The 25,300-nt window shown below is 32.1% G+C and overlaps 1 protein-coding gene across 1 annotated transcript in view; it reads right to left on the reverse strand.

The window, feature by feature from the left end:
• Positions 1 to 1,607: 1,607 nt before the first annotated feature.
• The window catches only part of LOC132716109 (sushi, von Willebrand factor type A, EGF and pentraxin domain-containing protein 1-like), a 31,961-nt gene continuing 8,268 nt past the window's right edge, over positions 1,608 to 25,300 (reverse strand). The window contains exons 2-4 of the mRNA XM_060699288.1: positions 24,578 to 24,748; positions 24,085 to 24,252; positions 1,608 to 1,795 (exon numbers count right to left, since the gene is read on the reverse strand). Coding sequence (XP_060555271.1) covers positions 1,608 to 1,795; positions 24,085 to 24,252; positions 24,578 to 24,748 — 527 coding nt within the window. The remainder of the gene's footprint in view (positions 1,796 to 24,084; positions 24,253 to 24,577; positions 24,749 to 25,300) is intronic.

Consider the following 25,300-nt stretch of genomic DNA (forward strand, 5'->3'; position numbering starts at 1 on the left):
ACATGTCAGTTACATCCACTGTACGTGACATATTAATTAGTGAAGAACTTGAAGAAGTTGACATTGACCAAGTAGACAAATGTGTCATGATACCTGATCCACTCCAAGATGTATATTCTAGAGTGGAGTTTGGTACGTATAATACATTATCTGTTGATGAGTAAATTGTATTCGTGTGAAGTTCTGTCGAATCAACGGTCATTTCATATTGTACTGAAGAACGCGTTAAATTATCGGTCACTGGATTTCCGCGGGAAAGGGTACGCCTTTTTTTAAAAACCCTTTTTAAATGGAACGCGCACGTTTAAAATGCAAAACCCTTTCATTTTTTTTTAAAATTTTTTATTTTAAATTTAAAATCGCCCTTTAAAAACCTTACAAAACCTTTTCCCCAAATTTAAAAATTTTCAAATTTAAATTTTCAGAAATTTTATATAAAAAAAAATAATTTTTAATTTTTAGTGTTGAAAAATATTTTTCCATATTTCCCGTAAAAATAAGTCACTTCACCAAAAAAAAAACAAAAAAAAACCCCGTTTTAAACAACCCTTTTAAAAATTTAACAAACCCATCTTTTTTCTCCATACAAAAAAACCCAATTTTTCGAAAATTTTCCTTTAACCAGTAAAGAAATCAAAGGTAGCCTTTTAAAATTTTTATATAACCCACAAAAATTCATGCTTTTAACATGGGGGAAAAAACCCTTAGATTTTCAAGTTTGATTATATGGTAAGATACCGTTACGGAGTGGTCGAACCAAATAATGTTATATATAGAAAACATTTAAACATTATAAATATCAATTAAAAAAGTTCCCTTTCTGAAATTGAAATGCTTGACTAGTTTACGCATTTTAAGTAATAAACTAGCTTTGCAGACCTATACATTCTAAAGATTTGCGATATATTTGCCTAATTTTGAACAATTATATAGCCAGTTTAGATCCCTTATAATTACACATGAAAACATGTTGTATTTATTCATTTAAGCCAAAATGAATGCCTCGCACCGAGTCAGAGCACCACCAGTGTTGGAATAACATGACAAATGAACAGAGAAACAAGTTTAATGTCTTATCATTACGTAAAAGTTAATAAGACACCACAGTGAAAGATGAGTCACTTGCTGATTATACCTATGGATCACCAGGCGCACCCTATCGTATTCAGTTAGTTTTCAGTAGAAAGTTTGACATTTCCCCAAAATTGTCGGACAAGTTCGTTTAAGAGCATGGGATGGGTTAATGTGACGTCATTTCATATTTTATGTGCTTGTGAACAACATCGAGTTTCTGAACGAAATTTTATGTTATTATACTAATGTAAGTTAAACAAAGAGCAAAATAATCATTCATTTTTGATATATGATTCATATGTAATATGTAGGGAATAGAATCAAAACAATGGCTGCCGTTACACATAAAAAAAATAGTCGCACGAAACGTTTTAAATTTTCGTTTAAATTGATAACACACATAACATCCGGGTTGAAATTTAGTAACCTAGGTAAAAGGCAACATATATTAAACTATTGATGTAAAGTGGTTTTTATTTTATTTTTTATTTTTATTTGTTTTTTGTTTTTTTTACTATACCAGGTTTCAAAGATTATTGATTCTTACCTATCAAAGTACAGTTAGCAACTTCCCATTGTCCTGTATCTAAGCATGTAATACTGGCGGTATTTTCCGTGTATCCATCAGTACAAGACACTGTTGCTGTGTTACCGACAGTAGTGTTTGCAGCATCATCAAGGGTCAAGTTGCCATTAGTTATAGCTGGTAAATTCCCACAGTCTATAAAAGTTGTTTTAGAATTTAGAGTTATGAAAAGCTAAAAGTGTAATTAAATTATTTGTAACAATAAAAATCTTTGAAAATGTACTTATTCATTTGGTCATTCTCTTTTCAAATGTTAACAAAGCGAAGTTCAATTTTTGATATTTTGAAATTATTTCATTTGGCTAATCAAAGTTCCATTTTCAAATTTTTAAAGGAAAAAATGCGGCCCTTAAAAAAATTCCCGGAAGGGTTAAAAATTTTTAGTTTAAATTAAATTGCGGTAGGTTTTATGCCCCAAAACTACTAACAAGACAACACGTTAATTTATTAAAAATTTTTTATTTTAAAAAAGATTTTACAATCCAAACAGTCTCATAGCCCTATCATTTTTAAAATTTTACTCAAAAAAATGCTACATAACATTTTACCCCCGTAGGCAAAAAGGAAGACATCTGTCACCTTTCCTTTTTCACACACCCCTATATCCCGGGGGGGGCCCCTGAAAAATAGCATAAAACCCTCCGGGCAAATAAAAAATACAATTTTCTCCTTTCCCAAACCGTTTTCATATTGTTTAAATATAGGTTAAGTTTATTTCCCTTTTCTTCAAAACCTGGCGGATCTCCAACCCAAACGAAAAAGGGTGAGAAGGGAAAACCCTATACTTCTATATTTTTTGTGAAATAAAAAAATGAACAACCAAAAAAAAATGTTTTTTTTACTTTATGTCACAGTTTAAAAACCCAAAATTTAAAAGCTTAATCTCTGTGTGGGAATTTTAATTTTAGTAAAACTTTTTACAACCAATAAATGCTTTTTTTTTGTTTTAAAGAAAAAAGGGACAACCATGAAATGCTAAATTCCCCGTTTTGTTTTTAAACATTTTCAACCATGCAAAAAGCTATAATTTTTTTATGTACACATACAACCCTTTAAAAAGCCCATAATTTTTTGTTTTTTTTTTTTTTTTTTTTTTTACAAAAGTACAAACACAAAAGCCATAATTGTTTTTGATTTGCACAGTACCCAAACCCTAAACAACGCTTAATCTTTGGAGGTAAGCATTTTAAACAAAAAATGCAATATATAATGATGTACACGGAAAAACCAAAGTAAATGTAATTTGATGAATGTTTTTTTACAAAATACAACTAATTTAAAGCTTTTAATTATGTGAAAGTACACAGTTTCAAAACCATGTAAATAAAATAAGAATGTCGTTAAAACATTGTACAAAACCCTATAAAAAGCTTTTGAAAATCTAACATTTTAAATCCATTTTTAAAAACATTAAATTTAATCAAGTTTGGAAACCCAAAAGGGCCCAAAAATTTTTTTTTAAACCCCAAAAACGTTAAATGCACTCTAAACCCAATTTAAAAAATTGACCTGGGAAAAATGAAAAGCTGATACCACCCCCTTTTATACAATATTACATGTACAAAAACTAAAAGGGCACTTTGCATTCACTCGCCCCTGTTCAAGTTTAAAAATTTTTCCCCGGAACATTGCATTTACTGCGCAAAGCTGAAATACAACAATATACTTCACGAAAAATGAGCAAAAAATACTAACAGTGATAAACCATTTGTATTAATAGAGAAACACATGAAAATGCGGAGACTCAACACTTTGAGATCAAACTCACTCGGGTAATATCGATGGCTGAAACCACTAAATGCCGGGCAATTCTAAAGAATATGGGTTTAAATAAAAACAAGAAAGCCGCCCTTGGCTGGCAATTATTCGCCCCTTTAACATTTTAATAAGCCCCAATTTCAAATTACATGACCACACTTTGCCAAATTACAATTTTTTAAAATGACCTGTGTTTTTAAAAACCAAGAGAAAGAGTAGACATACCCAAATGGACACTATTGTTTCGACCAGCAGGGAAGTTATTTCAAAGCGTTTTAAGGCTAGTCGTGGAAAATCGTGGAAGACTTAAAATTTCTCGTTTCCATGACATTATAGCTGACTCGTTTCCACACATTAAGCTAACTCGTTCCCAACGACATAACAGCTAACTCGTTACAAAACGAAATATAGCTTACTCGTTCCATGACATAATTCTTAAACGCGTTCCACACATATAGCTAACTCGATTCCCTCAGAACAATAGCCAAACTCGTTCCCACGGACATATAGCAAAACTCTTCCCACGACATATAGCCAAACTCTTTCCCACACATTACTAGCCAAAAACGCTTCTCACGACCCAATATGTTTATCGTTCCCACGACATATGCTAAAATCTTTCCTAACGACATATTATAACTCGTTTTCCCCAACACCAAATTGCTAAATCGTTTCGCAACGACAATAAACTAGCCGTTTCCGAGACATACTGCTAAATTCGTTTCCACGACATATAAGGCTAACTGTTCCCCACGACATTATGCTAATTCTTCCCACGACAAAAAGCCAAAAATTTTTCCACGAAAGTATACTTTTATCTCCGTTCCCACGAATAAAACTAAACTCTTTTCCCAACCATATATCTAATTCGTTTCCACTACAATAGCTTACTCATTTTCTCCAACTTTAGAATTACTCGTTCCCTTACATCATATAGCTATTTCGTTCCCTCCACAATAGAGCTACCTCCTTCCCACGAAAAAGTAAGTTCCAACCCCTTCGACACATTATAGGCTAACTCCATTCCCTCGACATATATCTAAATTCGTTCCCAATACATATAGCTAACTCGTTCCCACTACATATAGCTAACTTGTTCCCACAACAAATAGCTAACTAGTTCCGAGACATATCGCTAACCTCGTTTCCACAAAACATTATTGCTAAACTCGTTCAACGAACATATTTCTAACTCGTTCTAAAGACATATTGCTTATTCGTTTCATCGAACATATAGACTAAACTCGTTTCCAACGACATTATAGGCTTATTTGTTCCCAGAACATATAGCTAAAATTTCGGTCCCCACGACATATAGCCAACTAAGTACCCAGGAACATATAGCTAACATTTTTCACAAACATATTGCTTACTTTTCCCCCGACAAATTGGCTTAACTCATTTCCCACCACATATTGCTAACTGGTTCCCACGAAAATATGCTAACTCGTTTTCACGATTATATAGCTTTATTCGTTCCCAAGACAATATACTACCTCCTTCCCACGATTTATTAAGTCCTTCCCTCGAACATATAGCCTAACTCGTTCCCTCGACATAAAGCTTTAATTCGAGTTCCACGCCGGAATAAGGCTCACTCGATTCCAACCCATATTGCCTAACTCGTTCTCACAACATATAGCCCTAATGCTTTTCCCACGACAGAATTGCTTACATCTTCCCCACGACCAAGCTCAACTCGTTCCCTAGACATCCTTTTGCTAACTCTTCTCATGCACAATACAAACTCGTTCCCACAAGCCTAGTAAGTCCTGTTCCCTCGACAAATAGGTAAGTCGTTCCCTCAACATATAGCTAAATCGTTCCCTCGACATAAAGCTAACTCGTTCCCTCGGCATATTGCTAACTCGTTTTCACGATATATAGCTTATTCGTTCCCAAGACATATAGCTACCTCCTTCCCACGATTTATTAAGTCCTTCCCTCGACATATAGCTAACTCGTTCCCTCGACATAAAGCTAATTCGTTCCCACGCGATTAGGCTCACTCGATTCCAACGACATATTGCTAACTCGTTCTCACAACATATAGCTAATGCGTTCCCACGACATATTGCTTACTCGTTCCCACGACAAGCTCACTCGTTCCCTAGACATCTTGCTAACTCGTTCTCTGCACATACTAAACTCGTTCCTACAAGTAAGTAAGTCGTTCCCTCGACAAATAGGTAAGTCGTTCCCTCAACATATAGCTAAATCGTTCCCTCGACATAAAGCTAACTCGTTCCCTCGGCATATAGCTAACTCGTTCCCACAAGTAAGTAAGCCGTTCCCTCGACATATAGGTAACTTGTTCCCTCATAATATATAGCTAAATCGTTCCATCGACATATAGCTAACTCGTTCCCTCGACATATAGCTAACTCGTTCCCTCGACATATAGCTAACTCGTTCCCTCGACATATAGCTAACTCGTTCCCTCGACATATAGCTTACTCGTTTTCACGAGTAAGTAAGTCGTTCTCTCGACATAGGTTACGTACGCTGTTCTTTTTTATAGCACGGTTCTTTTTTTTATTTGGCTATTTTATTTCAAATGCAATACTTTTTTTAACTGCATCTTTTTTATCTCGTTCCCATGACTTAGTTACTTGTTCCCACGGGATTTTCGCGGGAACGAGTATTGAAAGAAAAATATTGTGTGTATTGTCACCTCTGTGCCCAAGAGAAAAAAGACATCCTTAATAGATAATTATGTTAATTCTCATTGACAAAGACCACCTTGCGTAGTTCGTCAAATGTCAATAGAATCACATTGCAGTTCATACGTTAACATATTTGATTACTATACGCACTATTACGAACCCCAAAAATAAAACATTATCATATATTAGCCCTAATCCTACACAATACAAATTCGTTATACTTCTGACTAAGTAATAAGAGTTATATTCATAATCCATTGAAATTAAAAAATATAAGTTGATATAGGTGGTACTTTAGTTCATGAATATTAAGTGAATTATATTACCGGTATATATCCTCGAGTTATACATGTGTACTACAAATTATATTACCAAAAATACTTTATCTTTATCAACCAGCCAAGCCTCTGAAGCAAACGCAATGCAAAACCGGTTTACATTTCAAAACGAGGCAATATTCGATGAACCTTCATAGTGTTTTTTTCGACAAGCGAATCGCATGCGTAAATAAATTGAAATAATTTAGAATTAACAGAAATTAAATGAAATTGACGTTGGTTAATTAATTAGTGCTTTGATAGATAGCAATAACGTAACTATGCTAAGTTTGGGTAATTACTTAACTATTCAGGATATCCGTTTAGTATAAAAAATCACACAATAGATACCACAATTTTTATCTATCTATCTGTATATAATTACTTTAAGTGTTAAATATCCGGACGTTATTGCCAAATGGTTGAATGAAAATGAAATCAGACCTAATGCAGTCCCATTTTATCTCATCTCAAATTTATTCAGTCAGTGTATCATAAATAATACAAACAGGAAGTAAATATACAATAATTATTAAACAAAACAGCGGTAAATAGCAAATTATATATAAAAAAAAACAATCAAAATACAAAACAACTAGGGCAGCATTATATCGCTTGTAAAGAGGTAATTAAATAACTCAAAGTATATGTTTCAATACTCGTGAAACGATTTGTATCTGGTGTTTTGGGTGAGATATATCAGTACCGTGTAAGTCATGTCATACTGTTAAAATCAGAGTTCCTGAGCATTTGGTTCCTGTACATTTGGTTTCCGTACATTTGGTTCCCGTTCTATTGGTTTCGGTACATTTGGTTCCCAAGGACGAATTACCATTAGAGATTTTCGTAGGGTCAAAGAAAATATCATTTAAATATATTTGAATAATATTATAATATTCGTTCTGTGCCAATTTAGGCAGGTCTTTTCTAAACCCAAAAAAATTCGAAACCCCCTAAAAACTTCTTTGTTGTTTATTTTTATTTATATATAAATGTTGGACTATGATTTACTTCAAAATATTAATTGTTTTGATTTTACTAGCGCTTCACGTCCTTAAAAATATTAAAATATTCTCAAGTAGAAGAAACACCTCTACAAACAATTATCTGCTGTATATCCGGTAAAGTTGTCAATGCACAAAGTCACGCGCTTATCACGATTGTATAATTGTAAATAGTTTTACAAAAGAGTCAGTTTTTTTTTCACAAAAGAGTTTTTTTTTAAAATAAGATCTTAACAATTTTACACATTCAATATATTCAATACCCTATGTAAATTATACTTAATAACTATGTATTTATTTTGAAGGCAAACGTACATGTAAAACGATTAAATAATTTCAAGTCTTAAAACATTCAATGTATAGGGACGAACTATTACCCAGATACAATGTTACGTTGTTATTTATCTAACTTTTTTATATACTCGTGAAATTTGCTAATAATCTTTTCGAGCTTTTAAAGCGATACCTCAAGAAAATATAATAATAAAAAAAAATTAGTTTTTTTTTTGTTTTTGTTTTTTTGTGGGGGGGGGGGTCTTTTCATTGAATATAAACTTTATATAAACTATCGTTTTCGTTCACAGCATTTTAAAAGATATATCTAAGGCTAAAAACAACAACATATGAAGTGTACAGGTATGTTTCCTTATTTGTTTGTTATAAAACAGTTGACGGTTGATGTGTGGAGAGAACAAAGCTGTACTTTTTCTTTCTTGGATATTTTATTATTTGAGCCGTGTCATGACAAAACCAACATAATGGGTTTGCGACCAGAATGGATCCAGACCAGCCTGCGCATCCGCGCAGTCTGATCAGGATCCATGCTGTTGGCTATCAGTTTCTCTACTTGTAATAGAGTTGGTAAGCGAACATCATGGATCCTGAGCAGACTGCGCGGATGCGCAGGCTGGTCTGGATCTATGCTGGTCGCAAACCCACTATGTTGTTTTTGTCGTGACACGGCTCATTTAGATATAGTCTTATCAAAGTGATACAATAATAAGATACAGAATCAAAATATAAAAACAGGGGGAAAAATAGCAACCTAAAAATTGTAGCGACATGAACAATATAGTGAAATTCATTAAAAAAGTAAAACTCATCTGGCACAAGATTTGCAAGTAAAAGGTTTTCTTCTCATCAAAGTTATGTTTTTATAAACTATAAAAACTGAAACATTTTGAAAATAAATATATTTTACCTATTGCATTAATTCCACGAAGGCTTATGTAAACAATGTATATTCCAATTAAAAACCCCATTCTCTTTTTTTTTAAATTCACCAGCTAGTATTTTGATTCCTGTTTAAAACATTTTGAATTTCGATTTGAAAATAAGCAGGTCAGTATAGTGCTGGTTATGGTATGTGCAACCCTATACAATATATTTTCAATAAAAGCGCGTCTCTTATTTCATATATCATTGTTTACATGACAGTAGGCATGAAAAGTTATACGTTGAAATGCCTTAATCCTCGTATGATTTTATCTACACAAAGGTAACATTAATATTCACTATGTGAAATGAGAACGAAAGAAAAAAATATTCCCCAAATAAACCAAAATAAGGAAAAAAGAACAAGAACACAATTAATATGCTTACTCACGCATTAGAAAAGAACGCGCAAGTTACTTTGTTATACTATATAAAAGTTTCCCGTTCACTGAGGTTTAAAAGCCTAAAAACATCAATTTTGTATTTTTATATAAAATAACTGGGACATTTAAAACCGATTGATGCGCAGAAGACAATAATGAATTATACTTTTATGGATATAAAATATCATATTTCGTGTTTATCATAGCCCTATTCGTTTATCATTTTAGGGTCATCTTCTGCATTAAAAATAACTTTTCTGGCGAATGATCTCTAAAATGGTACATAAGTAATGAAAATTTACTTCAAGTACTTTTATGTCAAGTAACATCAGTTAAGTCCCTTTATGGTTCTTTAATAATAGTTCATGTCATGTTTCGCAATCGAGCTTAAATAAATATGTTTATACCAACATGTCAGGTAATCGTAATTGTTGTATTTTAATACTTTCACATTTGCATTTCGTTACAAAACAATTTTTTTTGCCAATTTCCACAGATCATTCGCGTTTCCGTTTAATTTTTACTTTCCAACCGGCATACAAGTATTACCCGATATAGATATCAATGTTGTTGATATTTATTTGAACCCGGAAGTGCAAAATTTCGTAAAATCTCGCAAGTCACATGACATGACTTACATATCCTATTGCGGCCATTATAATCCGCGATATTTTGTTTTGATGCATACATTGCAATAGTCGAGTTTGAGCATAAAGCCTCGACGTTTTATGCGGTAAATGTAACTTTAAAAAAGTCGCGGTCGAAAACAGCGCGATGGAGAAACACGACAGTACGATGGTGACAGTCCAACATTTCAAACATTCAAACATTTCACTCAACATAGCTTGCGAAACGTAAACCGGCGTTTTATAAACAAATCTTTACTAAAGTAATCTTAAGTTTATCAAAGATCAACTTTCAAGGAAATCAAAAGTTAACAGAGTCAAGATCTAGCTACATAAATAGAGCTTAATGATAAAAATGTACACCTGTGTCTTCATAATTTGTATTTCAACAGATAGGCATAATCTAGAAATTTTGTATTTTACTTATTTGTAAAACATAGTATTTTCTTAAAAGACCTGGACAATTTTTATCAACTTCAATTTAAAACTACTCTAATCAATACAAGTATTTTCATGTATGTTAGGCCATTGTAAAAAAGGAGACTTTATGGCACCGTCAACGTTATCTTCCATGTTTTTATTTAATTATGCACATGCCTAACGCGACAGACGACAAAACGACAGTACGGTGGTGACAGTGTGACAGTCCTATGATGACAATACGAATTTACGATGGTGACAGTGCGACAGTCCTATGATGACAATACGAATTTACGATGGTGACAGTGCGACAGTCCTATGATGACAATACGAAAGTACGATGGTGACAGTGCGACAGTCCTATGATGACAATACGAAAGTACGATGGTGACAGTGCGACAGTACGATGGTGACAGTACGACGAACTGTCACCATCGTGTTGTCGTGCTTCGCCATCGTACTGTCGTATTGTCACCATCGTACTATCGCACTGTCACTATCGTACAATCATGTTTTGCGCTTTTCGTTATCAGAGAAAACGCGCTGACCCTAACGGAACACCGTAGCATCACCCGACACGCCGGTAGTGAAACGGTTAAAGCGTGATTTCTACGCTATGCGTATATAACGCTAATGACGAACCGTTGCGATGGTATTAAATAGAGTATGTCAAGATAAATCTTATTTCATCAGCGAGCTTCAAAAATAGTATTATTACGAGTGGCTGGCATGTGTGAGAAAACTGTAGTGAAGTTCACGAGATGAAATGAAATTACATCACACGCACGTGTATGCGCACGCGAACGCTCTCTCTCTCTCTCGCACACACACACGAACACGATCACACGCATACGAACACGTACACACACACACACACACACACACACACACACACACACACAGAGTTTATTTTTTATTTTATGCTTAAATACGAGTTAAAATCTTACTTCTTCATTATTAACTTGAATAAAAAAATCGATTTTCCCGCTGTTATTATTATGATTATTATTATGATTATAATTATTATTATTATTATTATTATTATTATAATTACTATTATTATCATAATTATTATTATTATTATTATTATTATTATTACTATTATTATTACTTTTATTATTATTATTATTATTATTATTATTATTATTATTATTATTATTATTATTATTATTATAAAAATATGTTTTCCCGCTGGTAGCCTCAATTAGACAAATTTCTTATAAATACATGAAGACTAGAGCTTCAAAAAAATTAACGTTAGATTGCGATGGCATTATTTATTTAAAATAAAAATCATACTATTTTAATAGATAAAACAAACAATAGAGATTGAAAAAGTTACCCCATACCGTTAAACAATTAACAACCGGGCGGACGGATGTATTTATTTTTACTATCCGTTATGTCCGCCACTTTCAGGGTTATGTATTGACGAGAGGAATGGATAAAATATGTTTGATAAAGAGGGGTTTTCTTTGGAACCTATTCAAAAGAACGCAAAATTATTTTAGGATTGTTACATACAATAAATATCGTTTTATTATATCGCTTTATTACACGTCTTTGTCGTGGTTTATGTATTGAATCTAAAAGTAATTGAACAAAAAAAATTTAAAGTTTTTGTTTAATGCTTTTTTTAAGTTTACTAAATACAATCTATAAAAAGCGCCTTAATTTCATAAAAAATGTATACAAATTTATTTTTAAAGTATAAAGTAGCAAACCCAGGCTGTTTATAATTAATGTTTCATTAATTTCGTTTATTGGAAATCAAAACAGTAATATTCAGCATAATACTTACTAAAGATATACTATGCTCATCTTTGGATAAAATATTTTTATTGCAGAAATGTATTGACATTTTTACTGAGTATGTTTAATTTCAATAAAAGAATATATAAACTATGTATGGGAAGCTGCATTCCTTATCACTGGTCAAGTAAAGTTGGTCTTTTTTTTTTTAAACTTGCAGTTTTTTTAATGACATTATATATTCATATTATGTCCACATATAGTGTGTAGAGTTTAAAACATGGCATATCTACTTTAAATCAAGTCAAACATGTTCATTTTATATTTACAAAGAGACTGTGTAGCAATTATCAATATTTTCAAACATCAAATTTGAGCATAGTATATTTTTAAGTACGTGCACCGCGTGCATTCTCTGAATAAAATAATAAAATATATTACTAAAAGCAAATAATAAAGTAAACATAAAACATTTCATGTTGTGAAGTATCATAAGCTTAACGGTGCGTGAGTATTTATCGTTTATTTACTTTATACATTTTTACAAAGCATAACAAACAAACACTATTTAATCAACAAGTTCATCTAAGCATGAAACATATAGATGTTAAGTTCTTATACAAAGAGGATGTATAGCTGATCCTATCTTTATTCATTCATTTCTTTTCACCGTATGAATTAGTGCAGTTTGATTAAAATCATTTACAAGAACTAACTTTGATGTTACTTTTATATTGAATTTTTTTTATCAGTAAATAAGGCCAATGTGAAGAAAGGTCTCTCTGCATTACAAAATGGAAAAAATTTAACAGAACCGCTTCATGGATGATCATGGTAACTACAAATTTCCATCCATCTTCAGAAGCGTCCAAGAGACAATGATAACTGGACCAGCCTCATTTTAATGCTCCTGTTTCATTAAATAATCAAAGTGCTGCAGCACTGAATGCGACGGACATGCAACCGGAGAGACACCAAGGCTTCTTTTAGAAAAACAAAACAAAATAAAAACAAAACACAAAATATATAACAGAGAAAATTTGTTCCATACAAGTTCGAGATTTGTAGAGCAATATATTTTGTGTCCCAAATTGATATAATTCAGATTTTCTACTTTCAAGCACTTAAATACAGAATGAAATTTATGCCTAAAAACTCTGGTCAAAACTTGTAAATCAGTGTCCTTATCGATTTATTCTAAGAAATGATATGTAAATAAAAAAAAAAAAAAACTATCAACGAAATATTTCTAGAATAAATCCAGGCAAATAAACTTCAAACATAATACATTGTACATTTGAGAATGCTATTTAGAATTGCTTCGTGTTATATCATAGTGGGCATACAGACAATAAAATATAAGTCATTTGTATTTTTATTTCTCTTGGATATGTCTCATAAAAAAAAATTGGTTAAAATCATCAGCAATTAATAGTGTATTTCTTAGATTTTTTTATTTACAAGGTAAAGATGTAGAGGCCAGAGCACATCGTTTTTATTTTAATTTAAATGTCACTTAAGCACTACAGTGTTTAGTTGTCCTTTTCAACTTCACACTAAATTCCATTTTCAACTTGTTTGCTTCTTACAATTGTATAGCATTTCTAAAACTATTGCATTACAATCCGCTGGTTGTACTTCCTAATCGCCTGTCCAAAAATCAGAACAGGTAAAGCAGAATCTATTTTTAGAATATCGAAGGTTAACTCATATCATGACCTAGTAAAATATGTAAACAAAACACAAGAATCGGAAGTAGAACTGATATTATAACTTCCTTACCATGATTTCAAGACTACATGGCGGTTAAAGTGTCTTACATGCATTTTCAAAAATAGATATTTATACTAGCCATTGAACTGTATCTAATATATTAATAACTGCTGAATATTCAGCTAAAACCCGCGGTATGAGTCACGAAAATAGTTCTTCTTTTATTAATGCGCGAGTTATCCTAGAGTCACGAAAAACTTTTGATTTGTTAATAATAATGTTTTGTATAATGTAGAAATATTTATTTCCTACTAATAATGTCTTGGAACTCAGAGGTTACACTTTATTGTAGTATAATTTGCTGTCCTACTTTTTCGACAGCGGTAAATCGTTTCAGCAGTAATTTGCATATTGCGCAATAATACTACGGGACTACAACGTTTTTATCAATAATATACGTTCATATTTTAACTTGGATAACTTAATTTGAAATTGAAAAGGCTAAATATGGAAGACATTAAGATATCCAGACAAAGTATGGGAGTTTTGAAGGATCAAATTCATGTACTATTTCTTGGGCTGTTAATTGGTTTAGGACACATTGCGCGAGTGTAGCCAACGAAATCCCATGTGTAGATGACTTAGCTCTGAACGCGCCTGAGGGCGCGTCCGTCGCAAAAAGCAAAAGATGTTGCCCGAAATTCGACATCTTAACAAAGTTTTACCATTATAATTGTACGGTGCACTACTAAGTGTTAACCAAGTTGTCACTGTAGAAGTTTATTTGTAACCCCCCCCCCCCCCCCCCCCCCCACTTCCCGAGTTCCATAGTCTACTTATCTCTAATATAAGTATGTGCTTCTCCTAAACGAGGAATTCTAAAACGGTTCACACTTCCTTTGTAAAACAGTTGCAATATTACACGATTTATGCACAGTATGAAAAATAATTAGAGAAAAAGAATCCCTTAAGAAACACAATACGACAGAATTTAAATGTTGCAGGCTCGGTTTGATTAAGCCTGTTTATGGACGGTACTGTCAAGCAGAATTCAACATTTAAACATGAATTTAGAATCATCCGCAGATGTGTTCATACGGCGGTCATCATAGAACCTTTATTCTTGCATATCAGACTGGCGTTTCCGTGAGTTTTACCCATGCCGGAAATTTCATCTGGCATGGGGGGTTCCAGATGAGTCGCGTGACATATGTTTGCGGTTCGGATCGGAATATCCGTCCCTCGGTCACCCAAAACCGCAAAATATGACAGATATTATTATTGTGACACAGTAGTTCCATTCCATGATAAGCGGCGTATGGTCCCCAAGTTATAAAAAGCGTGTGCCCTTAAACGAGAAAAAATGTGTGGAACTAAAAAATGGAATTTAGAAAGGTGGTCAGAAGCAAAAATAATATCAAAGCACAGAAGGCGTTGAATTTGTTTGGGTTTCAGAATGTCATAAAGGTGAAGGTTATGAGATTATAAACCAATTTGTTTCTATTTCCACTGTAGTTAATTGGCTATGAGGCTAACTGCAACACTGATCTTCAATTCAATGTTTATTTGGCTTTAACAATTTAACTGGGATTTGAACCCTAGACCTCTTGCTTCCTAAACGAGCTTCTAACCCATAGACCACAGGAAGATATAAGAAAACAGCCTGAAATTCTAAATAAGAGTTTGTAATCCTTATTAATTTCGAGATATTTTGTAAACCTGTTGTTTATCACTGATGTTAATAATCATGGAGCTTAATATAAGCATGCATATCTGTGAAATAATTTAGCAAAATGTTGAAAGTCTAAATAATAAATGTTCATTTAGGCGATCACAATAATCCGAAGCTTTACGGAAATAGCCAATCATTGATTAAAATGATATTCTTCCACGTAACAAAATTTTTGAATATACTACCGGGAATTTGTGGAAATGTTAAGGAATTACACAAGATTAGAAATCTTCGAACAATCGGGAACTATTTTTTCTTCCCTGAGAAGGTTTGAAAATTAATGCGTCTGTCATTTGACCATCTTTACGCAGTGATCTCCCCCTAATTTTCGGCGTTAGTGTGCTTATAAAGGGAAGTAACCGCTTCGAGGAGTTCGTTACGGACTACGGACTACTTGCGAATTTTGCAAATAAGCATATCATGGTCTGAAATATCGCTACCATTATTTGGTTGGTCTGGCGACCCAAACAAATAAAAACGTGAAGTTTGCACTAGCAGTAGCATAACAGCAGCAGTAACAAAATTATGAAACGTGAAATTGGCAGTCGCAGTAGCACAGCAGTAGCAGTAGCAAAATTATAAAACGCGAAATTGGCAGTAGCACAGTAGACGTAGCAACATTTTAAAACGTGAAGTTGGCAGTAGCACAGCAGTACAGCAGTAGCAGTTTCATGCATTATTTTATTCAGAGAATGCACGCGATGCACGTAATAATACATACTAATTTTTGAGTTTGTGCAAGATAATAATGAGCACTCAAAGCCGAAAAAGACGGGTATTCAAAAACTATACATCTAAAAATACTATACCACTGAAATGACAAAATGTTTATATAAGTAGGCACATTTGTAATTATTTTCTTTTGTAAAAATAATTTTATACGTTAGTTAAGAGATAGTGTACTAAACAAAGATATATTATATCATTACCGGTTAGGTTGTTGTCTGTCATATTCTCTATAAACGGTTGTGTAAATTGTTGTGATGTAGACGTTGTTACTACAGTTAGTATTATCCAGATGACAGAACTATAAGCTCCAAACATTAACGTAATATGTTCATAACGAACTTTAAATATAGCCGCCATTATATTTTGAATGCTTGAGACACTTCAACTAACGATGGCTTTAGAGCATGTTAAAATTAATTACCACTGACTATAAAGTTTGATTGATTTTTACCAATAAATCGATGGTTAATGACATTTAACTCTAATGTCAACATCTAAAATCACATCTTAGCGTAAACAATATCCATTGAAGGTATGATTTAACTGATGCCAAAGTAAGTATCTATTATTTACCATCCACATACATGTAAAAAGATAACTTTAATTTATTTGTTCAACTTGTAAGATAATAGAGTCAAATAATCCGACAATGTTTTTGTGATTTTGAAATGCTATTACAATCTTTTTCATGAAAATTAGGTTAAATAGTTTAGCACAATAACGTCGTATTGGAATCCATTCTTTACTATATTATAATTAAAGAAGTTAAATTTAAATAAAATAGCCGTTCAACAGAAAGTTAGATATATTCGTAGATTTCACCATTACCGCCATCATTCAAAACACTGAAAAAGCTACCGAAATGTATGTTCCAATGATTTACAAGCTTAAATGTCTTTGTGAATTATACTTGCAATGATTATACTAGTGTATCATGACCTGATGTTATCTTTGAGGTCATCAAGCATACCCGTTTATAACATTTTTTAACCGAAAGTTACCACGTAAGCTTGTAATAATTCCGAGCCTTCATAAGAGTACTTTACCAAACCTGCCACCCATGTAAAACGAAACTTTATAAAATACTTTCATTCAAACTTTTAAGGTTAACGTTTATTTCATATTTTATTATAACTACTATCATGATACAAACTCGATATCTGCTCATTGTTTACGATTTTAATCTAGACATAAACCTTTTACATGTGAGGAAGTTGTCTAGCTGACTTTGACATATAAATGAACATTTTATTATAACATAACGATGAATGTAACTCTTCCCCTTTCCAGCATAAAAACTATTTTAAAATATATATGTTGTTTAATCTTATCTAACATCTTAAAGGACATCCAATGAGGTTCAAAAATCTAAAAGCATAAATTTTGAATTTCTTACATAGATCAGCTAGGTCACAAAAAGATATGCAAAAGATAACGAGAAATATACCCAGTCATATTTTGAAAATTGCATTTTTCGTTCTTTTTTTTTTCTTTTTTCAATTTTAAGACATTTTTTCACAGTTACAATAATTATTCAGGAAAAATGGAATAGGTGAATGATCAGAAATTCTGCACACAAGTTAGACAGATAGATATATTTATTTGCATATATACATCAGTAAAATGAAAATACCTTATACAACAAAATAATTTCTGCTCATTCAAAATATCTTATACAAAACACCATTCAAACAAAATTATCAAACTAAATAACACAAGCTTTCGGTCAAGATCTACATTAGATGAAACATTAATCTCGAAAAATTATTTTCAGTCCAGTCAATACATGTGAAAAAAATCTTCACTGAAGTCCCTTTAAAACCTGAATTAAGAATATTATAGATTAAGTAAGCGATTGGTTGCTTGCTTATGTTAAAGCACATGTCAATTAATATAAGATATGTTAAATTTATTTTAGATTGTAAGCTTGTCCGCTTTATTGAATTATTCGGTCTGCATACGCTTGCACTGTTTAAACTTGTGCACTATGTTTACCCGTGTAGTTTGCACTGATCATGACCGTATATCAAATTAAAGTACGGTAATATACAAGAGGCACGAGTTACTAATATCATTCATACTGAAAAGAAGGTACAAATTGTTCCAAATAGAGGATACTGAATGAGTGTAGATTCAATACTGAATTTATTGAACAAGTTGAAATTTTTATGTAATATCATTTTATTTAAAAAGATTTCAATAAAGTCAGTAATAAACCTACACGAATATAATATTCTTTTCATCACATACCAAAAAAGACTGTTTACAGTGAATTAATCTTTTTTTATTGACGCGCATATAGCAAAGATTTTGGACTGTTTATATGGTCCTATATAAACGGTTGTTTGTATATATAACTCGAACCGATCCTTCTCAGAATCTTCATAGTGAATTTATAATTCTGCAAACATTCTTTATAAGAGAAAAAGGGGAAACTCGTTCATAAATCGACTGCAGTCGTGTATATAGATAATATAAACATCACGCATATTCAGTACAAACTTGCTGTATTATACGTAAATGGTGTCATGTCAAAGTATATGCACTGTCGTGCAATCCATTTTCATGAATTCGCGAAAATGGTCCGGGTCTTAAAACTCAGTCAATCAGAACCGATTATCAAAAATACAATTTTTTAATGCGTTTATTTAAGGTCGCCGCTGGAAAGCCCATATGGGCGACCGTACACTCAAGTCGGGCCATCCTAGAGCGTCCCGCCGAGATTTTTTCGTCGATTTTTTTCCATCTTTATTGGTGGAGAAAGACCCAAGGTGCCCCTCCGGGCATTATTTCCAGCACGAGCGGGCACCTGGGTAGAACCACCGACCTTCCGTAAGCCAGCTGGATCGAACCTACAGAGGTGAGGGACCTGTGATCTCAAGTTAGCGACCTTAACCACTCGGCAACGGAGGCATTTCCCCCCCCCCCCCAAAAAAAAAAAAAAATACAACGAATATATAATACATTATTTATAGCGTAGTACTTAATTCCAATCTGACTGAAGTAGTTCTACTTATATCTTCCATGTAGACCTGATGACCACCGTATATATTTCGGCTTCTTTATAATTCGAATTTCCCGACAAAGCTTTTTTAGCCATGAAATCAAACCGGTTTTTACAGAAGTATCAAATACTGGTATACGTGGAAGTTAAACAAATTGTTGATTTTGGTTAGAAAAAAATGTTTAAAGTAATTCTTTACAAATTAACTCGAAATAAAGAGTCAATTTTTAATGGGCAAGATTGTTTGTCAGTGGACCTTGTGAAATTGCCTGCTCAGGATTGGTTTTCCAGGGGTTAAAATTAGAAGCCACATCGCTTTCAAAATAATGTAAGCTCACCAATGATTGGTTTTTTGAAAGAGCACGAGAAGGTGACTGCCTAGGGGTATATGTCAGATCATCATGCGTAGCGTTATTTATGATCTGATTTTAATGAGATTGTATTTGTTTCAGTCAGTCAGTTTACAGGAATTTCAAAGTTTCAAAGTATTGGCAATCACTGTTAATCACAAACCCGTGCCGCTTTTGTGACTGAGTAAAAACGGTATTGCACGACCGTGCATCTAATTTTGACGTAACGTCAATAACATTAAACAAACATTGCGTAATGTAGCGTTACTGCAGTACACTATAAGCGCGTTAATGAACTGAAGATTTTTATACTGTAAACAGTTCTTTATGGGAATGTTATACATGTAATTAGAATATTATATTCGTGTAACTTCATTAGTAAATTTCTTGAATAAGTTGAATAAAATTATATCATGCGAGTTTCGCAAGATTTAATAAATCAGTATTGAAACCATCTATATATTGAATATGCAAGACGCTGTACTCGTATTTATTACTTAACAATGATTAGTATCAGTTGAGAAAATTACTGTTTTTCTATCATGTATTACATTGTATATGCAATTAATGTACGTTGCCTCAAATCATGCGTGAACACAACAGAAAATTGTTCGTTTCAATTATGCAATAGATTATAGATTTTGTAAATTTTACATTATCTATACAATTGAAAACTTCTTCCAATAAACATTTTAAAGGTAAATAAATATCAAAAGAAAATAGAATTCAATATGAAAGGGCTTTTTAAGACTATAGAAAATCAAACATCGGGCTGTTGTGTAAAATGCCAATAAGAGAAACTTAACAAAACTTGTCTTAAAGCTCGGTAGTCCTTTTTTTATTTTACAATTCGATTTTTAAATATCCATTTACGCGTCTGAAAGATATACTTTGTAAACTTTTATATGCACATGAAGAAGTTCAATGTTTCATTTGAACATAAACCTTCAATAACTCTCAAGCACCTTGATCAAATATTTGTGTGAATGTTCTACTGTTATAAGAGTGCGACCATGAAGTTAACACAACGCAGGTCAGTAAATAACACTTAATAAAGTTTAAGTGTGATCGAGATAAAAGATACAAAAGATATAATTCATTTAAAAAAAAATTCAACTTTAACAAGATAAAAAATATACTGAATTTGCTTTTGACTAGATATGAAAGACGATGGTGTGTATAGAGAAGTGTGCAATAAATGAAAGCCCGATGGGGTCCTTGAACATATCTCACTAGAACATGTAACGCAATGCAAACACATAAATACGAAGAAGACAACAATGAAACTTTTGAAAATTGAAATTTGTCGTAAAGTATACTTAAATATTAATTACATGTAACTATTTTCAAGTTGTTTTAAAAAGAATTGTTTCAAAGTAATTAAATTATATAAACTTGTCATCTCTTAAAAAGTCTTAAAATGTAAAGCTTGATAAAAACATAATAAAGTTGTAGATTTTCTATTATGTTGTCTCCCTTTATTTTCCAAAATCTACAACTTTATTATGTTTTTATCAAGCTTTACATTTTAAGACTTTTTAAGAGATGACAAGTTTATATAATTTACAAATATTTCTTTCATGTACATAAAATAATTATTGTTAACAATTTTGAATCCATGTTTAAGACAAAATTGTTTATTTTCGTTATTTTCTACATTTAACAGAGACATATCAGCAAGACAATAATGATTGATACTTTCTCTAGATAGCTACCAATATGTTAGTTTATATTTATAGTTTAATATTAGTTTTAAATATTAGAATGTGAATGTACAAAATATATATGACATGTACACAATATGATGTTGCCATACTAATAAATGTATCATGATAAGATTTCAAGGGCATATAATATTAAACATTTGTTGGCTAGTTAGATGTTAATCATGTGAAGGTATTTCAAGTAGTTGGCAACAAACAAAAATTCAAAAAGTAAAGTTTTAGATGTATTTAGACAGAGACTGTAAAAAAATATTTACAACTTTGAAACATTAAATTAGAAAACTCGACAAGAGCCTAGATGTAAAGGCAATTTTGATTTTTTAGATATCAGTCATTTTCAAACAGTGTTAATATCACACAACGCATAAAAGCGTTAAAATGACTGGGAGTATCAGCATATTAGGTATATGACATACGACATATTAAATTGTAATTGTCCAAACAAAATATAGGCTTTATAATACTATACTTTAACTTGAACCAGGATATGTCAGTCAACAATGATATAAAAATGCGACCGCAAATCCTAGTGTCTAATTAACCGTACGTAACTCTATTTTTTATGCAAAATAGTGTAATCGCTTTTCTTGAAATGTCATCCTTAGATCCTAAAATAAGTCTATAAAATATAATTAGAAAAGTAAAGGTTAATAAGGGTTTTTCTGGAAAGTACCATAAAAATAAGAAGAGAGCTTATTAGATTAAGTATCACACCGAAATAAGGTTAAAGTTATCCTAAAAATATATATTTTTATATTAAAAGAAATAGAGTATAAAGAATAAATTTTTGCAAAATTTTCCTCCTTCCTTTTTACGTTTGGATCTTTTGTATCAGGTTGAATAATGATAACGCATTGAATGAAATATATTCATTCTATTGCATACTGTATTTAAATAACTCAACCTTGCTAGTTTAACAACCAGTACAATATACTTACTGTACAATGTGTAATAACATCCCTTTACCGATTATCGTGTCCAAAATTTGATATTTTCTCTTTGAAATTTACTAAATACGTATTAAATTTGATATATTACACACCTAAACTTCTTAATACAAAACATTTCATTGAATTATCATGACAAAAGGGTATATCAATGAAAACTGTATATGTCAGATATATATGTCAGATGTTGCAATAAACATTTTAACAAATTAATGTAGTTTGTATGCACTGATGTACATATGATGATCGGTACAACAGCATTTTACTGCTGTAAATACTGTAATAAATTCTATTGTAAGGCCTTGCTACATCTCTAAAGCACTCGTATTAAGTTTGTTTTCTTTAAAGAACAAATGCTGCGAACAAGTTGAAAACATTTTGATATCAAATACATGTATGGCGGATGATGAATAAAAGTAAAAGGGAAATTATAAATAAAAAGAGCGCGCCCGACAAAACCAACGTAAAAAGCGTTTGGGGGACCCGCAGGGGGTCCAGACCAAAACCTGGGGCATCCCCGCAGTCTGATCAAAGGGGTAATTTAAATTTTTTCTACTTTTTTAAAAAGGGTTTTGGGAAGCGAAAAAGGCATGGATCCTGATCAGAAATGCGGGAAAGGGGCAGACCCGGCTAGATCCATGGTGGGCGCAAAAACACAATGTTTTGGTTTTTTTGTTTACGCGGCCCCAAATATATTTGGAAAGTAACCGGATCATAACCCCCACGCTTTCGCATCACATGGTTTTTCCGTTCAAAAAATCTAAACATTTCCCCAAAAAATTCTTTTATAAAATTTCCATCCATTACTCTTCCATCACTTTAATGAAAACGATTTTTAATTACCTATTGATTCGTTGTTTATTTAAATATGTCCAATTTCCGTCGGCTGCACAATGAAATACATTCCTGTCACAAGGAAACCTTTATAGCCAGTGTTACAGGTAACCGTAATAAAATCTTCATAGAACGTTGATGTATGCATACTCTATCATTCCAATTTTCAAGAGATGCAGGAGAACCACAATCTGAAAAATAAAATTCCTAAATTGCCCTAATCAGAGACTTACCGTGTTTGTAGTTCTTATATTTTCTGTCAGTTCTATCTAGTCAGTTTGGTGCAAAAATTTTAGCAGGAGCACTAAATGTAGTTTTAACTTACTCTCTTTTTTATATTAATTTAAGGACTTAGAAAAACGTACGTTTTTTTTTCATAAGAATGTCTTCTCGACAAACGCGCTTAAAAGATTAATATATCTATAGATACACATTTGATAAAAACAATTTTTGACGTAAACTAGACAGCTAAATATTTCAAATTGATTAGAAATAATGAAATAATGGTACAAAAATCGAAAAAGACACAAGGGGTTTCCTCTGATGTCATTTAGATTTCACTTTAAAAAAAAAAAGAATTGTGTTCAACAATTATTGAGTAATTTATTTTATGTCTGCAAAAGAATATAATGCTCTACATGAAAAGGAACATATTGTTTATCACTGGTCTATGTCATCTTACAAAAGATCATGCAAACCAATTTTAATTTATGAATTTCCCAATATAAGTAAGAATAGATGTCTTAACGATTAAATAACTGCCAAGATATCGAAACTGGATAGCAAGGCAGGTGTGATATCAATATGTCACCGTTTTTTGTGTAAAAAGTCTTCCACAGCTCTTCTTACTTTGTAAACAAACCCAAAAAACTAGCCAGTGGGGTGATTTAAAATTACGTCAAAAATCTCAAAAAAAGACTAAAAGGGCATTGCCACCCCCCTCCGGTACCTGCAAAGGGAAAAGGGGAAAAATCAGTGCAAAGGGTGTCGGAATTTGATGATCCAATGATTTCCCCAATATTTTTTTCTTTCGCCCTCAATAAACTCTAAATTATTCCCAAAGGTATAATTTTTTAGATTTTAAAACCTTTCTAGTTTTCTTTTACGGACTTGTGGTAAAAACCCTTTTATTTTAAAATTATATCCCCCGCTTTTTTTTTTGAATAGAAACCCAAATAAAAAAAAACAAAACAATAAACACTTGATTTTTCTTAAAATAGATATTACTTTAAAAAAATTTTAATAGATACCTATTCGGTAACACCGCGGCATTTCTGTCCAAGACCCATTTGTTTGACATATGATAAACGGAGTACCATGTAGAATATACCCGTCGTCAACACATATTATCGATATATTTGACAGGTAGGTCCTTCTATCATAGCTCAGTTGACTTCTTATTGGCGGATTGTCACAACCTATTGGAATTATATAATGCCGTATTAAAACGTGTATGCACTGATTTGGCTGATTCACTCTACATCAAAACTTTAAAGGATCCAAACTGATGTCAAAATGCCTAAATCCACAAAACTTAAAAATCATTTTAAACGGGTAAACATAAAAAATATGATTAACAAATACAAAAATGTACGTTGAAACTTAAATTTAAGAGCGATTGATAATTGGATTTGAAAACGTTAAAAAACGTTCATTTTCAGGTCATTTTTAACAATAAAAATAATTATTTCTGAAATGTTGCATGTAATTTATTTTATTATTAGAATTTCATTAATTTATCACCTTGTACACAAACTGGAGTAGAAGACCATTGCCCGTCATCCTGGCAGTAAATTGTGAAATTGTTTTCGTCTATAAGTGTATATCCTTGATCGCAAGAGATGTTTGCAAGTGACCCGTATGTTGTATTTTCAAACGATGTGATTCCATTTTCCGTCGTTGGATTGCTACAATCTGAAAGAAAGGTTAACAGATGTTTGTTTATAACCTAAATGTATAAAATATAATTGAGCCTCAAAGGATTGTGTTTTAATTGTAAACATTTTGTAAATTCTTTTGCACATAACACAATGGCTGTAAGTAACAGTAAATAAAGTATGCAGTATAGCATGAGTGAACTGGTGAGATTTCGCTCAGAACTTAATCGGGACAGGATTAAAAAAATTGTATTAATGAGCTGTAGGAGAAAGCGAGAGCTTTTTCTATGTACAAGATACAGTACGAATTTTTCTTCAAAAGTGTCTTCTTACAGACGTACAAGTAAGTCTGCTAGGATAAAAGATAAATTGTCCGAGGCGAAGCCGAGGATAATTTGTTGTTTGTGCTAGCAAACTGTCTTCTTTACGTCTGTAAGAAGACAGTTTTGAAGTAAATACGAATAATTGTATCTGGCTTATACGACGTTTGAGTGTAAAGAACAGTTAAATCTAAAAACACATTTAATTATGAATAGATCTTTTTAGATTTTATAGAATGTCATACGATATACAAAGTAAAGAAAGAGTT

This window comes from Ruditapes philippinarum, unplaced genomic scaffold, assembly GCF_026571515.1.
Source record: "Ruditapes philippinarum isolate M1 unplaced genomic scaffold, ASM2657151v2 ctg4473_1_1_1_1, whole genome shotgun sequence".
NCBI lineage: Eukaryota > Metazoa > Mollusca > Bivalvia > Venerida > Veneridae > Ruditapes > Ruditapes philippinarum.